The 23,454-nt window shown below is 36.1% G+C and overlaps 1 protein-coding gene across 2 annotated transcripts in view; it reads right to left on the bottom strand.

Moving 5' to 3' along the window:
* Positions 1-23,454, bottom strand: part of RASA1 (RAS p21 protein activator 1) — a 97,072-nt gene that overhangs the window by 49,988 nt on the left and 23,630 nt on the right. For both annotated transcript variants that reach the window (XR_008627948.1, XM_004613098.2), the window contains exons 2-4: positions 3,994-4,146; positions 2,902-3,037; positions 1,872-1,942 (exon numbers count right to left, since the gene is read on the bottom strand). Coding sequence is in view for 1 of the 2 variants with exons in the window: in XM_004613098.2 (XP_004613155.2) it covers positions 1,872-1,942; positions 2,902-3,037; positions 3,994-4,146 (360 nt within the window). In the remaining variant the exon portion in view is untranslated. The remainder of the gene's footprint in view (positions 1-1,871; positions 1,943-2,901; positions 3,038-3,993; positions 4,147-23,454) is intronic.

Here is a 23,454-nt window from a genome sequence, read left to right as displayed (position 1 = left end):
ATGCTCCTTATTATGTGTATTTTCTCATTTCTACTTCCATTAGCCTTTATTTGTATATATTACTATGCAAACTGAGATGTACCAATAAGAATATGTGAGAGGTCCTTATTTAAGGATATTCATATAAAAGTGTAATTTCTATTTTGAGATGCCAGACATCTACTTGAATCTGTTTTGGTTTTTTTTTATGTTTTTGCATTTTGGAGACAAACAGGTTGTGCCCAAGAGTCAACTCCTATCTCTTTGCTCAGAAATCACTCCAGGCTGTGCACATGTGTTGACCTATACACGCATGGAGACCTTATTTATAATTGACACCAAGGATTAAACTGGAGTCAGCTGAATGCACAGCATGCACCTTATTCCCTTTACTATCTCTTGAACATGAATCCTAATTTTAAAAAAAATACCATCACTTCCAGAAATTTCTAATGACTCTGAAAATTATCACTCATTTTAAAGTGTACTGCTAGTGCTTTAAAAAAAAATCAAGAAGAAACAGAAACAAAAATCTGTAATGGAACCAGGGTAGGTCTAGTTCAAGGATTCCTTGGGGTGCATGCTTTGCGTGTGCATTCAAAACTTTAGCTTTAACACCTGGCACCACAGGACCACTGCAATGCTAGGTGTAGTGCTAGAGTACTGTCAGATATGGCCCAGGTAGCACCTGGGACAAAGTATTAACCTGTCTGGCCAGGTTGATAAAGAGTGGCCCTCAAGCTCCCTGAGCAGTGCTTGGGAGACCCCTTTTCTATTGGAGAAGGGAGAGGGAGGGAAGACAGACGGATGGATGGAGGGAGAGCCACATAATCAGTAGTCTTAATATGTTAGTCTCAATATGTTACTAATGAGAAATTTCCTACTGAAAAATTAGTTTATGGAAACTGAAAATCTGGTAGTTTTGTTATTTCTATCAAATTACATAAGTGATAAAAACTAAAAACTATTCTTTTATAGTTCTTTTACAATTCTTTGAATTATTCACATACCATGTAAAAAAGTAATCACTTAACTATCATTTACAGTGAGAGACGAAATACAATAAAAATTATAAGCATATCAGGGTCAGAGAGATAGTGCAGTGGGTAGGGTGTTTGCCTTGCACGTGACTGCACGTGGGTTCAATCCCCAACATCACATATGGTCCTCCAAGCACCAACAGGAGCAAAGAGACTGACTAACTTTGAAGCATCACTGGGTATGGCCCAGCCCTCCACCCCCGCCCCCCACAAATTACAAGCATAAAATATAATATTCTCCTTACTCTGTATCAAGGATAATCAAAGCTAAATTACTATTATTTTCACTTAAGTTCCTATGTACTAGCGCGATAGCACAGCTGGTAAGGCGTTTTCCTTGCACATGACCGACCTGGGTTCGATTCCTCTGTGCCTCTTGGAGACCCCAGCAAGCTACCGAGAGTATCCCGCCTGCACAGCAGAGCCTGGCAAGCTACCCATGGCATCCTCTTATGCCAAAAAACAGTAACGAGTCTCACAATGGAGGCGTTACTGGTAGCCCACTCAAGCAAATTGATGAAGTTCCTATGGTGCAAATGCAATGGTAATCTAACACAGGAGTACAGGGACAATAGACTGAAGAAAGATAGTTGACAAGGCTGAGAAGACCCCATGCAGCAGGCCCCAGGTCAATAGCCAAGCACCACCAGGAGCAACCTCCCAGAGCACAGATACAGAACCAGCCACTACTATAAAAATAATACATTCTTTTAAAAACCTAACATGTATTAGACACAATATTACAGACTTTTTCACCTTGTCACAACACTATTTTCTCTAAACATTCCTCTCCAAGAGCAGTATATTTTCAGTCACTCAAATACCTATGAATGAAAACATTTTTTAACACACCTTATTTCATCAGTGTCTGGTACTTTTGTGTAAGGTAGAATGGCTCGAACACGCCTTCTATCTTCTACAGGCTAGAAACAGCACAAAGGAATTACAACAGATATACAAGAGATAATTTTAACTTTGAAAAGTAAAATCAAGTATATACAAAGTTAAAAATCAATAAAAACCCAGATTATAAATTCCACAGGATTATTTATACTATTTTTTTTTAAACTGAGTTTTGAAATGCTTGTCTTAGTTTCATTCCAATGGAGATCGGCACTTTAACAATAGCATAAATATTTACTAACATGAGTGATCCTCTAACTTTAAACAACACAGAACATTGTAAAATTACTCTAATGGTGCATAAGGATTAAAGAATCTGGAAGCAACTCTGAGAATAGCATTATGAGATACTTTTTTTCATTTACTCAGAAATACTTAAACTACCCCCTTATAAAGGTATAAAATACAAATATATAAAATTACCTAGTAACAAATAGAAAATTATATAAAAATCACTTTTTCTTTTCTTAATGTTGTTGGTTTGTGACACGTTAACCAGAATTAAAATTTAGTAAAATTCAAATTTTATTCAATTTTGCTCGAGCGGGCACCAGTAATGTCTCCATTGTGAGACTTCTTGTTACTGTTTTTGGCATATTGAATACACCATGGGTAGCTTGCCAGGCTCTGCGGTGCAGGCAAGATACTCTCGGTAGCTTGCCAAGATCTACGAGAGGGGCAGAGGAATCGAACCAGGGTCATCCTTGTGCTAAGCAAACGCCCTGCCCTCTGTGCCAGAGCCATAGCACTGCAGATAGGGCGCCTGCCAGGCATGTAGTCAATGTGGCATCCCAGACAGGTCCCCAAACACCACCATTCGTGATCCCTGGGTGCAGAGGCAGGATTAGGCCTGAAAATTGCCAGATGTGATCCAAAAACAAACAAACGAAACCCACATAAAAAAAAAAAAAGAGCTTTCATTGTTCTTTTATTATTAAAGTAAAATATAAAGTTCTAAAACATTTTGAGTATTACTTGCCTCTGGCGGTGCAACTGGATAAAGCAATTTTTCTCCTTTAAGCAAACAGGAAACGTGACTGTAATAACCTATTAGATCTGACAGTGAAGAAAAACGTCTCCCACCAATGTAGTAATCACCGCACATAGCAATGATCCTATTTGCATGGGGGGAAAAAAATACAGCATGATAAAAAAATTATGGCCAATTTTGAAAACTATGTTTCAAAAAGAAATTATAAATTCATAATTTTCATATTATTTAGTAATCATATTATTTAGTAATAATAAGATATTACTAAAATATTTATATGGCTACTTCATGCAAATTACCTGGGCTCTTTTTCATAATCTACATATACAAAATAAACTATCAGGCCTAAAATCTCAACTATGAAATTGATAAAAATATTCATAAATTCATCCTTGAATGCCTCTTTTCACTTTCATATAAAATAGTGTAACGAAGAGTAATTTTAGTAACTTTTCTCAGGTTACAAGTAGCATGGAGAACTCACATTGACCCTTTTGAAGCTTAAATCAATGCTATTAAAAACATCAGTTAAAGGCATCAGATAATTATTTTTATTCACCCTAAAAATAAAACTAAATACAATAACATGTTTATTTATACATTCAAATTTTATTAACGATTCTTGAAAAATATACATCCTTTTTAACTGAAATCAGTGTTTTCACAGTTAGGGATAGTGAAGATAAAAATGAACTAATTTTTATTACTATTTAAAAATTAAAAATAGTCTTTACTATTAAAAACATTTCCTGTATTTTAGTTATTTGCTATATAATTTTAAAATAACATTTGTTTTATTTTTACTTTACCACTCAAAGTTTCTTTGAAATTCTTTAAAACTTTAAAAGTGAATAATATTATTTTGAAAATAGTATACCATGGATAAAGTAAGTTGCTCTTAGACAATGTATAATAAACACAATAGCTATTCAAATCCAATGAGTCATTTATTAGACAATGAATTCCCAAATATTTAAATGTAAGTGATTCACCTTAACTACAGCAAATATGCTAATGAATATTAATACAAACATGCAAATACTTTTAATATATAAGTTCATAATAGGAATAAAGACTTACCTAAAATGGTTGACAACATTTGTTTGGCTAAGAAATGAAAGTACAAAGGACCCTGGCCTCCGATCACTTTCTCTTATAAGGTAACTGCCAGACTTCCCTGCCTGTCTGAGGCGTTCTTCAGCTATCGTTCTATCAAGTTTTCCATGATACCACCTAAGGAGGAAAAACATTGAAATATTGGAATAAAGCTGTTCATCAAAAAGCACTATTGATAACTAGTAGTCATATCGCTAGAAATAGTTACATTTTACTCTGAATTAGTTGAACCTACTTTAACTTCACTGCCTTTTTTTTTCTATTTTTAGTTATAAAGTCAAAGCCAGCTGTGTTCTGGGCTTACTCATGGCTCTCTGCTCAGAGATCACTTCTGCCATATATACAGGTAGAACATACAAAACATGTACATAAATGCATAAACTACTGTCAGTCACGACAAAATTTTAAAACAAAATTTAAAAATTTTTCTTGTGTGCGCTCCACAGTTAGCAATTGTGACCAACCCTCTATTGGTCACAACGCACTTTGAGACTAGAGCTTTGTAACCACTAATAGCTGCTTGAAGACTAAAATTTAATATTATGTAAAAGATAAATTTTTTAAATTCCAACCTACAAATTTATTAAAGGTGAAAATATATAGGGTATCATTAGAATGTGAGGTTAATATAGTCTTAATTCTCTAAAGCAGCAAAATTATCCACAGAGCAAATGTATACATCCAAAGCAAAATTAAAGACAATGTTAAGTGAAGCTGATTTATATGTACTTGCTATTGTTAATTTTGTTGTGCTGTATGTAAAATTTCAAGATTAGGGGCTGGAGCAATAGCACAGCGGGTAGGGCATTTGCCTTGCACTCGGCCAACCCAGGTTCAATTCCCAGCATCCCATATGGTCCCCTGAGCACCGCCAGGAGTGATTCCTGAGTGCAGAGCCAGGAGTCAGCGCTGAGCATCGCCGAATGTGACCCAAGAAGCCAAAAAGAAAAAAAAGAAAAGAAAGAAATATTTCAAGATTATAATAAGGTAATTTACATCATGGATACAAAGGTGCACAAGGAATTATAAAATAAACACTTAATTTTTTGGAAAAAAATCAACGATTTTAATATCTATTCAGATGCAAAATGCAGAATTTGGTTATTAAAAAAGTTACCAAGAAAAAGACACTAGCAAACACCTCTGTTTTCTGAACAATACTAATTCTCTTCATGTCAAAAGCTCATATCCTCAGCTCAAGCCCTCATTCTCCCTTGAACATGTCTCACTTATGTCTAGGTTTTGTTGCTTGTGTTCTCTCGAAAACAATGCTACGTTCTCTCCTCTCATACCTTTCTTTAGTAAAGAAACAACTACCTTCTTTCACTAAAAAAAAAAATTCATAGCTTCAAATCGATGAAAAAATGTCAATTATTGATTATAAAATAAATTATCTAGCAAAATAGGATAATGAGCCTATGTATGTAAAGTCTAAAATCAAAAAGTGCTGGTGAATTCTTCCAAACATTTAAAGAGAACCTGTTGCCAGTTCTCCTCAAGCTTTTCCAGGAAATTGAAAAAACAGGAACTCTCCCAAACAGTTTCTATGAGGAACATATCTCCCTAATATCCAAAAGCAAACAAAGATACTACTAACAAAGAAATTATAGACCAATATCCCTGATGAACACTGATGCGAAGATCCTCAACAAAATACTAGCAAACAGGATCCAACAACTCATCAAAAAAGATCATACACCACGACCAAGTGGGGTTCATCCCAGGGATGCAAGGATGGTTTAACATTCGGAAATCAATCAACATAATCCATCAGATCAACAAAAGAAAAAATAAAAACCATATGATCATATCAACAAATTGCAGAGAAAGGATTTGACAAGATCCAACATCCATTCATGATGAAAACTCTCACCAAAATGGGTTTTGGAGGAACCTTCCTCAAGATAGTCAAAGCCATCTACCACAAACCTATGGCAAGCATTATCATCAATGGGGAAAAACTAAGGGCCTTTCTTCTAAGATCAGGGACAAGACAAGGATGCCCACTCTCATCACTGCTGTTCAATATAGTGCTGGAAGTACTTGAAAAAGCTGTTAGTCAAGAAAAATATATTAAGGACATCCAGACAGGAAAGGAAGAAATCAAATCTCACTATTCCCAGATGATATGATACTATATCTACAGAAGCCTAAAGCCTCTACTAAGAAACTCTTAGAAACAATAGACTTGTACAGTAAAGTTGCAGGCTATAAAATCAATACTCAAAAATCCTGGCCTTCCTATTTGCAAACAATGAGACAGAGGAAAGGAACATGAAAAAAGCAATCCCATTCACAATTGTGCCCCAGAAAATCAAGTACCTTGGAATCAGCTTAACTAAAGAAGTAAAGGACCTCTACAAAGAAAACTGTAAGACACTACTCCATGAAATAAAAGAGGATGTGAGGAAATGGAAACATATCCCCTGCTCATGGATAGGGAGAATCATGGCATAACTGGACAACCACATGCAAAAGAATGGGCTTAGACCTCGACCAGACACCATGCACAAAAGTCAGATCAAAATGGATTAAAGACCTCAACATCAGACCACAATCCATAAAGTACATCGAAGACAAGATTGGCAAAACCCTCCACAATATTGAAGATAAAGGTATCTTCAAAGATGACACGCAACTGATCAACCAAATGGAAACAGAGATAAACAAACGGGACTATATTAAACTAAGAAGCTTCTGCACCGCAAAAGATAGTGACCACAATACAAAGACAATCTTCAGAATGGTAAAGGATATTCACCCAATACCCATCCGAAAAGGGGTTGATATAAGGGTATATAAGGCACTGGTTGAACTCTACAAGAAGAAAACATCCAACCCCATCAGAAAATGGGGCAAAGAAATGAACAGAAATTTTTCCAAGGAAGACATACGAATGGCCAAAAGGCACATGAGAAAAATGCTCTTCACTAATCAGAGAGATGCAGATCAAAACAACAATGAGATACCACCTCACACCACAGAGACTGGCATACATTCAAAAGAATAAAAGCAACCGCTGTTGGCTTGGATGTGGGGAGAGGGGGACCCTTCTACACTGCTGGTGGGAATAATGACTGGTCCAGCCCTTTTGGAAAATATGGACGCTTCTCAAAAACTTAGAAATTGAACTCCCATTTGACCCAGCAATACCACTGCTGGGAATATATCCCGGAGAAGCAAAAAAGTATAGTCGAAATGACATTTGCAATTATATGTTCATTGCAGCACTGTTTACAATAGCCAGAATCTGGAAAAAAACTGAATGCCAGAGAACAGATGACTGGTTAAAGAAACTTTGCTACATCTATACAATGGAATACTATGTAGCTGTTAGAAAGGATGAAGTCATGAACTTTGCAAATAAGTGATCAACATGGAAAGCATCATGCTTAGTGAAATGAGTCAGAGAGACAGACAAAGATTGCACATCTGTGGAATATAAAAAAAAAAAAAGAGTAGGAGACTAACACCCAAGAATAGTAGAAATAAGTACCAGGAGGTTGGCTCCATGGCTTGGAAGCTGGCCTCACAGGCTGGGGGAAAAGGCAGCTCATATAGAGAAGGGAACGCCAAGTAAAATGTGGTTCGAGATCCCGTGCCCGGGAAGAAAGATGAGTGCTGAAAGCAGATTAGAGACTGAACAGGATGGCCACTCAATACCCCTTATCACAAACCACAACACCTAAAAGGAGAGAGAGAACAAAAGGGAATACCCTGCCACAGAGGTGGGGTGGGGGTGGGGGGGATGGGATTGGGGGGTGGCAGGGATACTGGGTTCATTGGTGGTGGAGAATGGACACTGGTGGAGGGATGGATTCTCGAGCATTGTATGAGGAAAACACAAGCACGAAAATGTGTAAATCTGTAACTGTACCCTCACGGTGATTCACTAATTAAGAAATAAATTTTAAAAATAATACAAAATAAAAAAGTGTTCAAACATTGTAATTCAATTAAAAATTTTAAATAACTTTTTATTAAGCTTTATTTAAAAGCTTTATTTATGACAGGGAAGACATGACAATGATCACAGTAAGTTCCAAAGAGAAAATAAAATTTAATGCAATAAGTTTTAGATGCCAGAATTGAAAACTTATTTATGTAAATGAGAATAGGCATTATATTGGTTTAAATGAATTCTATTTACTTATGTAGGATAAATCATATAGTATTCAATCATTACAAATTCATTTTTATTGATTTACTCTTATTGAATAATTTTCTGATAATTCTATTTGCCATGCCTTTAAGTTTTTTTAGAGCAATCAGAGGTAATCTGGAGACTGAGAGGGAATCTGGGGACGTCAGAGGATAGAAGGGCACACTGGTGGATTGGTATTGGTACATTACCAATATGTCTTAAGTTTATCATGAGCAATTTTGTAAACTTTGTAAACTAAATTATCTTAATAAAAATAATTTTTAATAGAAGTTACATATAGTATTAGAATTAACATAATTTCAATGGCTTAAATTCTCATGCCTCTGTATTAAAGTTTCTTTCTTACTACCTATAAATTAAAAAAAAATAATAAAGTGCTCTATTATTTCCGTGTCTATTCTAGGGAGAAAAAGATATGACATTATCAAAACTCACAAATTACTGAATTATCCCATGTTGACTTCAAAATTATCTAAGATTAATCTCAGAAACAAGAATAACTTAAATACTGAATATATTAACTTAATATATTATTTTATATATATAATTATATATACAATTATTAACTTAAATACGGAATATACTGAATACATATACTGAAATAATTCATAAGAAGACTTCAATTAAACTACCATATGTAATCATTATCCCATTAAAACTTGGGAATTAAAGTTTTAACATTCTACTGTACTAAAATTTGTTAATTTAAATTACATATAACAAGACAAAATTAAAGCAAATATTATGATATATAGCCACAAATCCAGTGTGATGATTTGATTAAAACACTTTACAGATTTGTAAAAGCTACGTATATACACTGAGCACTGTCTTGAATCCACTTTAAAACAGTATTTTAATCTTTGTAAACTCCAAGACATCTTTGTTTTTTTCTTTTTAGGCCAGCTGTGCTCAGAGGCTATTCCTTATGATGCTTGGGAGAGCATGTGGCTCTGGGTGTAAGCGAAGTCACCCTACTGAAAAGCATGCACTCAGCCCACTGAGCTACCTCTTCCGCCCCTCTATCATTAGCTTTTTACTTAGTTTTATTTTTGTTTGGGATCGGCATTTAGCAGTACAGTGGGCTTACACCGGGCTCATGGATCATTCCAGGCAAGGATTAAGGACCATATGCAGTACTAAGGATTAAAACCAGGCTCAGAGGGATACAAAACAAATGCCCTAACTCCTGGACAAGTCATGTATTCTGTCCTGTCCTCTTTTTGGTAAATACAAAATTTTCTCCTACCAAGAGAGTTCCTAAAGAGGTCATTTTTTTTTTTTTTGGCTTTTTGAGTCACACCTGGCGATGCACAGGGGTTACTCCTGGCTCTGCAGAAAGGAACCACCACTGGCCGTGCTCAGGGGACCATATGGGATGCTGGGAATCGAACCCGAACCCGGGTCGGCCACGTGCAAGGCAAACGCCCTACCCACTGTGCTATCGCTCCAGCCCCAAGAGGTCATTTCTTAACAGATTATAATTCTACCTAACTCCAGCAACTAAGAAAACCCTATTTACCTAACTTTCTGTTAGATAATTATTTTTATTTACATAAAAGTATAGTTTTCCCAATACATGCCTTGCTATACACCAAGGGGAAACACTTCCTTTGTGAACTGTCAAAATACTTACACACACACACACACATATATATATATGTACACACACGCATATCTCATTACTTTCTGACTGTACAAACACAACTAAAAGCAGCATCATTACAAGGCAAAAGAACATACCCACATTCTCTTTACCTTCAAAGCCTTACTAAAAGCTTCCTACTAGGTTACTTTTTTGGTGATTGTTTCCATTTAAAATAGAAAAAGAAATGCAAATGGCATCTAGATCATTTCAAATAACAGGTTCCATGTAGTGGTGTAAAGATAACCTGGCTGTAATATTATATTACCAAATATCTGTGGCACTAATGACCTAAATTTATTTTTTTTTATTTATTTTTTTTTTTTTTTGCTTTTTGGGTCACACCCAGCAGCGCACAGGGGTTACTCCTGGCTCTGCACTCAGGAATTACTCCTGGCAGTGCTGGGGGACCATATGGGATGCTGGGAATCGAACCCAAGTCGGCCGCGTGCAAGGCAAACACCCTACCCGCTGTGCTATCGCTCCAGCCCCCTAAATTTATTTTTATTGTTTATATTTGAGGTAACTAACTCAGACTGAACCTGGCACAAAGGTTTTTTTAAAAATATTTCTTAAATAGAGACATTATCACATTGTTAACTTATAAAACTATGTTAGAAATAGGGGCTGGAGTGATAGCGCAGCGGCTAGGGTGTTTGCCTTGCACACGGCCGACCCGGGTTCGATTCCCAGCATCCTATATGGTCCCCTGAGCACCGCCAGGGGTAATTCTTGAGTGCGGAACCAGAAGTGACCCCTGTGCACCCTGTGCATGGCCAGGTGTGACCCAAAAAGCAAAAAAACAAAAACAAAAAAAAAACTGATATTAAACAAGCAGCAATCTAGTTCAATAGAAATCTAGAATCTAGTTCAATCATCTTTCCAATGTCAGTCAGTCACAGTCACAGTCATCCGTTTCTCATCGATTTGCTCAAGCAGGCACCAGTAATGTCTCCATTGTGAGACTTGTTGTTACTGTTTTTGGCATATTGAATACGCCGGGGGTAGCTTGCCAGGCTCTGCCATGTGGAAGGGATACTCTAGGTAGCTTGCTGGACTCTCCAAGACGGACGGAGAAATCAAACCCACCAGGTCGGCTGCATCAAGGTAAAGACCCTACCAGCTGTGTTATCACTCCAGTCCATAAACTATTTACTTTTCTTAATATACCGTTTACTAATGCTGACAATATTTGTCTTATGTTAGTATCACTGCATCACTGTGATGATCACTGTGATAGTGAAAAGGGAAGGGAACGAAAGAAATCTGCATCTTCAAACACTACTAAAGCCAAGTAAAATGAAAACAGCCTGTCTTCACAAAACAGAGGACCTGCTACAAAGACAATACCTCAAGCTGACCTAAATATCCTACCCGAGGGGTTTCCCAATTCCCTCCCACTCCTCTTTGTAGTTACTGCTATGAAGCCGGGGAGTCGCACACAAGCAAAAGTGCACACACGCACGCGCACACACTCACACAATCCTATGCTCACATGCAAGTTGCAGCATCCAGTAAAATGTGTCTTTTACCAGGGTGTTGGGTGCAGGAACCACACCTTGGCAGGCAGTGCTGAGTGGGTCCCAGGAAGACAACCCTTTTTGACCCCTTTCCTAGAGTGCCACCGTGTGCCCTTATAGTGGAGCGCTTGTATGCATGTTCACAGGGTCATGCTGTGCTGCAGAATTCACACATCCTGACCATGGCAACCAGACTTTTCATTGCATTACTCACACACACCTGGCTATGGTGCAGTTGGAAATCACCTGCAGACCACTTTGATCCCCAGCACTGCATACAGTCCCCCAAGCACTGCCAGGAATGACCTCTGAGCAGAGCCAGGAACGGCCCTTGGGCATCACTTATGTGCCCCTCCACTCCCCACCCCCGCCATCCAAACCCTAATGAGTAAACAGATAAATACTGCACCTTCAGTGCCAGAAATTCCAGCAAGCAGCAGAGCTCCTGCGGGACACAGTCTGAATCAGGACCACATAGGTACCCTCAGTCAGTGTACCTAAAGCTAATCCTTGGGGGTTCAGGTACTACTGTTCAGGTATAATAAAGGGGGGTGGGGGAAAGACACGGACAGGCATTTGCCTTGCATGCAGCTGACCGGGTTCAATCCCCTCCTCCCGTAGGATCCCCTGAGCACCTCCAGGAGTAATTCCTGAGTGCAGAGCCAGGAGTAACCCCTGGGCAACACCATGTGTGACCCAAAAAGTCCAAAATAAATAAACAAATCTACTCCTTTTTCTTTTGTTATGCAAATACAAAAATTAATTTTTGAACCTGTTTCCTCATCTATAGATGCTTAAGAAGCATAAAATTACTGTACCTACTTGGTAGAATATTGGTTCGATAGTATTATTAAATAAACTAATTCAGATAAAATTAGAAGAGTACTGGATAGATAAGCATCCAGTAATAAGAAGCTTAACTGATATTGAACAAGCATCAAAGAGGACAGGATATGCTAAAACACTGCAAGACCTACTTAATAAAACTTCATTACTGAACATCTTAAATTCATAGAGTTAAGAGTTTGCCTTGTACAAGATCAACCCTATTTCCTCCACCGCATATGGTTACCCCCAGCATTGCCAAGAGTGATCTCTGAGCATAGAGGCCAAGTGTTAATAAGCACAATCACCCCCAAAATAAAAATAAAATTAAAGTAACAATTTTATGACCATAATATATACATATGTGTAATGTGTTAATCACCCAACACATAATTATTAAGTATTATTTTGAACTAGTGGCACTATAGTATTCATAAACTAGAACTTTCTTCTGTAAACACTAGATGAAAACCATCAACAGTTCAGTCTTTACCCCTGTGCAAATATATTTTTTTGAGCAACAAAAACAGTATGGATTTGAAAGACTGATTTAAATTTATCTACTGTAACTACTGTTAATCCTGAACACAAATAAGAAATAATAAAATATTTAATACTCTACTTAGAAGTATCTTTTAAGAAGATGGGGAAAAAAAGCAATGCATTTAAGAAGTACAATACATTTCTCTCAACTAGTTTTGTTAATTTTTGTTGAAAAATCTTACAGATAACTAAGTTCCTTGATTTTATGTTCAAAGAAACAATACATTCAATTTATTCAAAAGATCCTAAGATACAAGGCCTAAGGCTACAATAAGTCAGCTATAAAAAAGACAAGTTGTAAGAATTATTTCACTTTTAAATCCAGATTAATCTGAAATTTCCTTTTTTTAATAAAATGATACGCACTAGTTAAATACCTCTTAAAAGGGCGTAAAGGAGGGGCTAGGGCTTTTTTTTTTTTTAATCTATACTTACTGACCAGGAAGAATAATATAATAATCCACACAATAAATAATAATGTTGTATGACAATAAGCTGACTCTTCATTCAAACTACAAAACTATTTAAACCTAACAGTGTGAGATGAAAAATGGCCATTGGAATTCAAAAAAAAAAAAAGCAGACATTTATAAACAATTAAAATAGTGCTACTATCAACACTCTTCCTTCATCTAAAGAGAAAACTAAATTGAAGTTCTCAACACACCAATTACTTTTACTTTCCACTATATTCTTCCTCTTATGTCACTGGAGTTGGCACTGGAGTTAAAATAGGTACTGGCATTCTTTTTTTTTTTTTTCAGAGTCGCCATTTTAATGGATACTGGCATTCTTACTTAAAAATATACATGCAGAAATTCAACTGCAAAAAAGTCTCTTCTGTCATTTTAATCACTTGCTCTCTAAGCCTAATCATGCAACAAAATTCTAAAGTTTTCCTGTAATTCTCAAAGAATCGTGTTTCTTACATAATGCCTGCCTTTTCTGAAATTGCATTACACAGCTGCAATCTACATACAATCCTTTACTTGAAACATTATTTTTAAATTCATAATTCTCAAACTAAAATTTTAGAAGGTATTCAAAATGTTTCTTAACCTGCAGTTTAATTCTCTTAAAATACTAAACCCGGAGACTTGAGAGATAGTACAGTGGGTAGGTCAGTGGTAGGTCACTTGACTCGAAAGCAGTCAACCCACGTTTAATTCATGTGGTTACCGGAAGGAGTGTGATCCCTGAGCACAAATCCAGGAGTAAGCTGTGAGCTCTGCTAGTTCTAGTCCCAAACCTAAAGCATTCAATTTAAAATATTTTTTAAGAACACTAAATCTCAAGGTTAAAAGCAAACTTTATATAGTCTAATGCTGACATTTGTTAAGTCCATCTCCAACAAATTATATGTCAAGCATTCTATTACAGACTGAAACATGAGTTAATATCACAGAACCCCAAGGCAGAAGTTTATGATAGAGAAGACAGGAGAAACAAACTGGCCAACACTACTAAGTACTACAGTACAGGGGCCAACAAACTTAAGTACTACAGTACAGGGGCATGAATAAACAGTCTTTGGTTCTTGGTCTACACTTTATAAAAATACATGCTGAAACCTAGTAGACAATGAAATATCAACTGATTTAGAGAAAACAGGAGACTTCTCATTGACAGAGATGTCACAGGCAAAGGAAAAAGTATTGCCAAAAACACTGTGTGTATATATATATATATATATATATATATATATATGTATGAGTATGAGAACAATTAGAAGTTTAATGTATATTTTGTAAGAAATTCTAATAAGAGTAAAAATAGTGTTACAGCTTTATTTACTGACCACAAACAGAAATATATTCCAAAGAACATGCTAAAAACTCAAAATACTCTCATATGTACCCTCTACATATGGTTTAGCTGAGTTTGGGGGACTTGGGGAGAGAATGAATATTTATATTCTTTTTATTCATTCGTCTATAAATGGGGACAATACATAGGCTGTTGCCAAGCCTTGGCTATTACAAATAACCCTAAAATAAAAAGAATCAAATCTTCAAAAACAACTTTGATTGCTCTGCATCTCTATAGCTATGAAACTACCATCAACTTGTAATTACATTTTACATCAACTGCAGCTTCTCTTTCCATGCCTTCACTGTTTAGTTCAGGCCCATTCCCACTGCCACCCTGCTGCCAAGTTACCTCCTATTTCAACCTTTCCTGCAAAAGGAAAAGATTTCTCTTCCTAAGCCATTATTTTAGTCATCATTTTACCTTAATACTCAAAAACCTTCATATGGTTATCTACTGCCAAATAGAGTATAAGCTATTCATTTTAGCATCCAAAAGTCATTGCAGAAAGTTCAAACTTGCCTTTGTAGACAAATTATACAAGTACTAGATTCTGCATTTGACTACCATATCTCATGTGTTCATTCTATCTCTGGTCAAAAATTACCCTACTGCAAGTTGCAACAAAAGTATACCTGCATAAAGTCTTGTTTAACACCTACTTGAATATATCACCTCCCTCCTTTAAATTAAGCACTTGGTTGTTAATATCCCTCAATTTTTTTTAACTATATTTTTATCTTCCCTTAGCTCTAAGTACCCAAACAGCAAAGTTTTTATAATCCCAATCTTCACACACTGCCTTGCATATAGCTGAGCCCTTAATTGTGGAGGTAAACTAAAATCAAGGGAAAACTAGTTCTCTGCATTTTACAAACCATATTTGAAAGCATTTACCCAAAATATCAGATTAGGTAGGTCAAGATTCTTAGATACTTTATATATTCTTATCCTTAATCTGCAAACAGTGCCATTAGTCTAGACTTAAAATCCTTATGAAAACTACTTCATTATATTTATCTCTTTATAGGAGTTTATAAAGAAAATTTCTAAAGGCAATAAAATAAAATGAAGAGCATAAGAAAGTAACTGCCCTTAATGAAGACTATCTTCCTTTAAAAACACAAGAGACAAACAAAATGGCTGTAAGAAAGAATGTCTTCAATCTGAGATGGTTATTGTATAGACATACAGTCTCTTAAGTAGGTAAAATTATTCTCAAATGAGAACTTAGGAGTGGAAAAAACTGTCAGAAATTTAGCCTAATTCCTTACAGTTTATAAATAAAGTAATGGGGAAACTTAAAATTAAATGAACTCAATTATCTCAGTAAAGTGTTAAGGATATCTAACGCAGAAAGTGGTGGATCTTAAGGAATGTGTTAAAATGCCAAGAAAGAAAAGCTGACGTGTACTCGAAATGTATGGAGATATGGAGAAGGGCTGTAGAACAATCATACAAGCACAGATAAATTTAGCATACATTCGCAGTGTCTAGGCAGTACAATCAACAGTTTTCCCATAAACTCAAATATCACTGGGTCACTGCAGGAGAGCTTTTTTCCCCAAAGTTCCTTTCCCATATGAAAAAAGAAATCAGCGCATCCACAACTTAATCGGAAAAGAGTTTAATATTCTCAACAGTGAGGGATTTTGACAGGTAATGTACAAGAACTTTCCTAAACAGAAAGGCTGTGGTGCAGAACAAAAACAGAAGATACAATTAGGATCATGTGACTGACTTCCTTACTGCAACTTACTATGTTCTAAATTCTTATTCTAGGTAGAGGTTTTGAAAACTCAGTAATTCTGACAGTGAGATTTCTGACATGTGAAATGCAATGCTGTGAAATCTGAAGGTACAGAATTTTAAAGGGGGGGGGGAAGGAGACAAATACTGACATTTATTTGTGACCATCAAATCTAATCTGGAAATCAAAATGCTATTCACTGACTTCTGAATATGAATTATCTTTTTGAAGATTATTTTTACTGAGGTACTGCAACTTATAATACTGATAATAAATAACTGATACTCAGTTCTGTGGGAAAACTAGTTATTTTATTGTATTTGGCCCTTACCACAGTTGTTCCTATGTTTCTTTAAGAGCATTTGAAACCAAGAAGAACTCAATTAAGATAACCACAATAGTACAGCAGGTGTGGTACTTGTCTTGTATGCAGCTGACCTGGTTTAATCCCAGGTTTCCATCTGGTCACCTGAGCACCACCAGAAATAATTCCTGAGTGCAGAGCCAGGAGTAATCCCTGAGCATCACTGGGTGTGACCAACACTGTCCCCTCTCAAAACACAACAACAAAACCCGATAACCACATCAAGAAGGCGAAGAGCTGTTCTCCAGGTATTGTGATTAGTACAAAAACACCTTAGAGGGAATTTTAAAAGGCAGGAGAGACAAGGCAGAAACTAATAATTCTAAATATAGCAAATTTATATTTGCTTTAAATTTTTACTGTTTGGGCAGCAGAGAGTGCTGTAGGGAGGGCCTCTGCCTTGCACAGAACTGACCCAGGTTCAATCCTTGCCCCTCTCCTCCTCCCCCCGGCTACCACCCCCCCATAAAGTTCCCTGAGATTAGGAGTGATCTCAGTGCACAGAGTCAGGAGAAAGTCTTGAGCACCACCAGGTGTGGCACAAAATCCAAAATAAATAAACTTATACTCTTTTAACCTATCTTTTCAAATAAATGTAGATCTAGTAGCAAGGAATTATAACAAAGAAATTAAGCAGCAAAAGCTTTCAGAAAGTTGCATACAAAAATGTGTATTTCAAATATATATTGCCCTTATAGCTGTGAATACTAGCCGCCTTGATCTTCGCCTAAATTCACTCCTGGTATTTCTTGGGGGACCTTATGACATACCCAAGATCAAACGGGTCAGGCACATGTAAGGCAGGCATCCAAGCTGCTGTACTACTATTGCTGTGGCCCTTTTGCCTGTTTTAATAAATATGTAAAGTATAAATAAAAAGCCATAGGAACCTTTAATGAGAATACTCAACTTTAATAAAAATCAGGGACTGGAGCAACAGCACAGCAGATAGGGCATTTGCCTTGCATATGGCCAACCCCGGTTCCATTCTTCCGTCCCTCTCAGAGAGCCAGGCAAGCTACAGAGAGTATCCTACCCGCACAGCAGAGCCTGGCAAGCTACCCGTGGCATATTCCATATGCCAAAAACAGTAACAAGTCTCATAATGGAGAGGTTACTGGTGCCCACTCGAGCAAATCGATGAACAATGGGACAACAGTGCTATAGTGCAGTGCTAATAAAAATCAGATTAGATACTTTTTCTTAATGTTTGAATCTATAGCATATGTTGTTTTATATCAACATTGTTTTTTAAAACAACCGTAATTGGAGGCCAGAGAGAGTGTGCAGGGCATATGGCACTTGCCTTACATGCAGTTGGCCCTTGTTCAATCAGATGAGCCAAAGCATCGTCAGGAGTGGCCCAAAATTCAGATTTAAAATGAAAGTATTTAATGTTTAATACGATGATACAAAATAGAACATATTCTCAAACTACTACTTCCTGTTTAAAAACCCATAGTATATAAAATACAGAGTCATTTTCAACCCTATCTATCAACCATTCTAATATGAGATAACAAACAATACTCAGGTTGATCTCAGAAAAGACAGCATACTACTTCTAAACTTCATTTAAAAAAGGTATTTAGTAATAATATAAACATTCTGAATTTAAAAAAGTAATATGGGGTTTATGCCTAATTCAATCAGCTTAATCAATGGCTGAATAAATAGCAGTACTCCTACATGATTTTTGAAAAAAAGCTATTTGAATCCTTATTAATGGCTAGATCACAAATATGATATTCTTGAAAAGACAAAGTTCAGCATCTAGTTTAGAATGCCCAAAACAGAACAGAAATACCATTTATATTATGTAAGTCGAATTTCTTTTATACTTAAGTGTTTACCAATATGAATCAGTTCCAACTCTCCAACTACCCATAATAACAAGCCTACAAGGCCAACAAGTGCTTGCTGTTTTTTTCAATGTGGACATCTTGACAGATAACTCAAAACAACAAAAAATGAACAAAAAAGGAAAAACAGAAAGAAAAAAATTCTTCCCACTTCCCTTCTTTTCTCTCCAGCCTTGACTTTATGTGATGTCTATCAAACAGTCACCCAAGCAACATGATAAAAACAATGTATTAACTTTCTTAGGACTAGAGCGATAGCACAGCGGGTAGGGCGTTTGTCTTTCACTAGGCCAACCCAGGTAAGATTCCTCTGCCCCTCTCAGAGAGCCGGCAAGCTACTAAGAGTATCTCGCCCGCATGACAGAGCCTGGCAACCTACCCGTGGAGTATTCGATATGCCGAAAACAAAAACAACGAATCTCACACTGGAGACGTTACTGGTGCCCGCTCAGGCAAGAGATGAGCAATGGGATAACAGTGACAGTGACCTTAACTTTCTTAAGACCAAAAACCAATTACATATAGTTCAAACTACTGGATCCCCTACTCCATACTGCTTTCCCTCAATCCAATCAATCAAAAGCTTAAAAATTCCAAATCCTCTAGACTTTTATTCTAAACTCTTCCTTTTCCGGAGTCAATATCCTTTCTGATGACATAAAAATCTCTTCAAACTGCTTTTCTGTTCCCTGAAACTACAAAAAAAAAAAAAAAAACTGCACCTGAATCACATCTCAATAAATTAGTTTCACTAATCACATAATAAATTTCAAGCTATTGATAAGGCATTTTGCAAGCACTTAAGACTATCTCTTTGATCATGTTATTTGATCTGAAATACCTTTATTGCTAGTCCACTGCCTAAGGGAATGTAGTTTATTTTTTATGCTTTAACTGGCCTAAGTGTCATCCTTCTTGATATTGTCAAGATCAATCTACCATCCTCCCAAGTTATTTCTTCTAATTTTTTATCTTACCTGCATTATCATCATTTCCACATCTTTTCTCCATTAAATTGAAAAGTACATTAGAATGCTGAGCACATTTAAGTCATCTTCACAATTCCCTAGCAGATGTCACAATACTTGGAAGACAGTTGGTATTGTCAAATGAAAATAAGAAAAACAAATTTGTCAAGTATCCTGCCTGTATTGAATTCTAAAGGTATAATCCACATTAACCTATAGCACTATAGCACTGTCGTCCTGTTGTTCATCGATTTGCTCGAGCAGGCACCAATAACGTCTCCATTGTGAGACTTGTTACTGTTTTTGGTATATTGAATACGCCAGGCTCTGCCGTGCGGGCGGGATACTCTCAGTAGCTTGCCTGGCTCTCTGAGAGGGACAGAGGAATCGAACCTGGGTTGGCCGCATGCAAGGCAAACACCCTATCCGCTGTGCTATCGTTCCGCCCACATTAGACTAAATGAAAAATATTCTGCACTGTACCCTTAAAACTATTTTCTCATTCTGCTTTATCCTCCTACCCCTTACTCTAAACATCTTCATCACTCATCCCAAGTCTACTCTAGTTCAAGGCAGAGCCCAAATACTACCTCTGCAGAGAAATCTTCTAAAGACTACTTATGCCCAAGGAGATAATATATATCAAAAGTCACCTCGTACATAATGCCTTGTGAGTGCACTGATTTTCTTGGCAGAAAAATATTAGTCTCCTCACACATTAACCGCAATTCCTTTTAGTTGATAACATGTTGTCTTAATATGTCTTAAGACTGTTTGATACTTGATGGTTTTCTATTTTCCTTAACATTATCTCATCTATTATTTAGTAATGTTCTACAGATCACTAATACCTCAATAAATAAACTTCAAGCCAATCACTCTTCATCTAACTGATCTTCACAATCAGTAAGTTCCTTGACATTACTTGCCACAATCAAGTCTTTTTCTAAGAAAAAGCCAGTCTTTTTTTTTTAGTCAAAATATCACAAACAAAGCTAGAGAGACAGTTCATGTGACAGATCATATGCCTTGCAGGAGTAAGCTAAATTCACTCTCCAATTATAGCATGCCTCACCCCACAGCCACCCAAAAGACCTGGGAACAAATAAGCACTGCTGCACTGCAGGGGCGGCCCTCACGGACACTCGCACGCCGAGGTCCAATCAGCACTACCTCACAGATTTCAACACCAAACATAGCTGGTTGGGTTTTTCAATCATGTATGCCTCCAACTACTTAGCTCTAAAACCTTTTATTAAGTCATTTAGCCAGCAGTAATTTTATTTCAAAACCATGTACTTCATCAATTCCAGAATAGGTCCCTATCCCACATAAAAATGTAATATAGAATGAGAAGCATCACAAAAAACAGTGAACAAAGTTTAGCCAACAATTAATCTAAAAAACAATCAAATCCAGATCCACAAAAATAAAATTGCTGAAAGTGTTGTGAAATCTGTTTATATATCAATCTTTAAAATATAATGCTTAGAAGCTGAAAATTAAAAACATACAAAAAATATTTGACAGCACAAATATTGAGTATGTCAAAATAAAATTGAAGAGCCAGAGAGACAGTACAGTGGGTTTACCTTGCACATGGCTGACTAAGGTTCAGTTCACAGCATCCCATAAGGTCCTCTGAGCACTACCAGGAGAGGGCCATTAGCACAGAGCTTGGAATAAGTACAACCAGGTCCATCCCCAAAACCAAAGAACAAGAAAAAAAAGTGAAATATGAATTAAATGCACACAGATGCTCAGCACTGTAGTCATTTACCAAAAAAGAAAAAACAAAAGTCAAATTCAATTCTGGTCAAATGACCAGAGAGCTAAGTAAAAAAATTATACAAATCTAATAGAAAAATTTATACAGGAAAAAAAAAGAAATAGTTAACATATAAAAGTACACAAATGCAAAAACTGCAAAATACTTGAAAGGAATGTACCATCAAATCTTTGTACAAAAATTTCAAGAAGTCTTATTCTGACCAAAGTATTTAATATGGCACTCTCCCTTTCTATCACTACCAGTGTCCCTATTCTGTCCAATCTATTTTTCAATCACATCATTACTTCTAGTATTCTGTGCAATTTATTATTTATGTTCCTTCTCCTTCCAGCAAAATACAACTCCGGAGAAGTAGGTATCTTCATTATTCATTTATCCTAAGCATATAGAACAGTATCTGGTAAAAGGTTCTTTTACTAGATACTATTATATGTATAAAATATCTGTGGATATTTTATAGTATCTATAAAGTAACTATAGAATAGAGTATCTATAGAAATATATTTCTATAGGGAGAAATACCTATTCTATAGTATATAGAATATCAATAGAAAGTATAAAATAAAGACAAAAGTAGGAAATGATTTAGAAAGTGCAACTGGAAAGCCAAGATTAGTTTCAGTAAGGGTTTAATTTTAAGCCAGTGAAATTCTTCATATAGCTTTGTGTGCACACCACACTTATTACTATGTGCAGACAGACCCTGCCTTTGAAAAACAATATTCTTAACACAACTATCATCTACATTATACATTTATATATTTATATACGACAACATAACTAGCAGTAATAGTTACTACTGAAAAAATGATTAAGAGTGAAAGAGGAAACTTTCTGTAATACTATATCTTCTTACTTATTTATAGGTTTGGGAGCCAGATCCATAGTGCTAAGTGGATGATATATGGTGCTGAGGACTGAACCTGGGTCAGCCCTGTGCAAGCAAGACAAGAGTGGTTTAATTTTTAAAAAAAATTTCTCCAGCCTGGTTTTACTTTTTTAAACAAGAAATATTCATGTACTATTACTGTAACATTACTTGCAACGGTAATGTCATAAAAATTACACACAAAAAAGCTGTGACATGCAGCTAATGTTATATACAGTCTATAGCCTTAAGAGCTTATTGTATTTTTAAAAGAATGATAACAATAAGTATCTAATTCAACATTATTAGTGAGAAACTAAAAAAACTAATCTGGAAAGTGCAAAAAGTAAAAAATTACAAGATCAAAGAAAAGATGTAACATAAAACTTGAAGAACCAAAATTGGTTTGGGAACTATAACTGATGATGTTTGCATCAGGCTGATCAAAACAAGAAAGGTCAGTCTATTTCAGTAGCAAAGAATGGTATCTTATAGGTGTGAATATTTACAAAAAAGTATTTTCTCATGTATTACACAGTTGCAAAGATAAGTAAACCTAAGGAAAAGATCTGAGATACAGACTCACAAACCATTAATTTATGGTATGATAAACCTGAAAAGATCTCTTAGTTTATGTTGTTACTTATGCACATACATAAACATATGTATATATGGTTTTATGGCCACACCAGGTGGTGTTGAGGGGCTACTCCTGGATCAGTGTTCAAGAGTGACTGCTGGGAATTTTCAGGGGACCATGTGGTGCCAGGGATCAAAAGCCAATAGTGGCTGCACTGCAAGGCAAGTTACCCTTACCCCTATACTATACCTTCAGCTTTTCAGCCTTGGATATCCTTTCTTTAAAAAAGAAATAAGAATCTTCACCCTTTCCTTGCTCCACACACAAAAATCAATTTCACAATGTAAATCTAAAAGTGAAAGCTAAAGCAATAAATCTTCGAGGATGAGGCTTGACAAAGTGAAAAGACAAGATGGGGGGAAAAATACCTGATGTAAAATTAGATAAATATCCAAAAACAGATGTAGCCAAGATAAAAAAAAAAATCTAGAAATCACAATGGGAAAAAAAAATCTAGAAATCACAATGGAAAAAAAGGAAGACAGAACAGAACGGGCCCAAGACTCAAACATAAAATTTACAGAAAATGTTATCCAAATTAGTCAACATGAAAAGATACAATCATTATTTATCATATCATGAAAACACAAATTAAAACCACCACAACTGAAGGGCTGGAACAACAGTACAGCAGGAAGGGCACTTGCCTTACATGCAGATGACATGGATTTGAT

Source organism: Sorex araneus, chromosome 1 (genome assembly GCF_027595985.1).
Source record: "Sorex araneus isolate mSorAra2 chromosome 1, mSorAra2.pri, whole genome shotgun sequence".
NCBI classification, from domain to species: Eukaryota; Metazoa; Chordata; class Mammalia; order Eulipotyphla; family Soricidae; genus Sorex; species Sorex araneus.
This window is presented reverse-complemented; position numbering and strand designations above follow the sequence as displayed.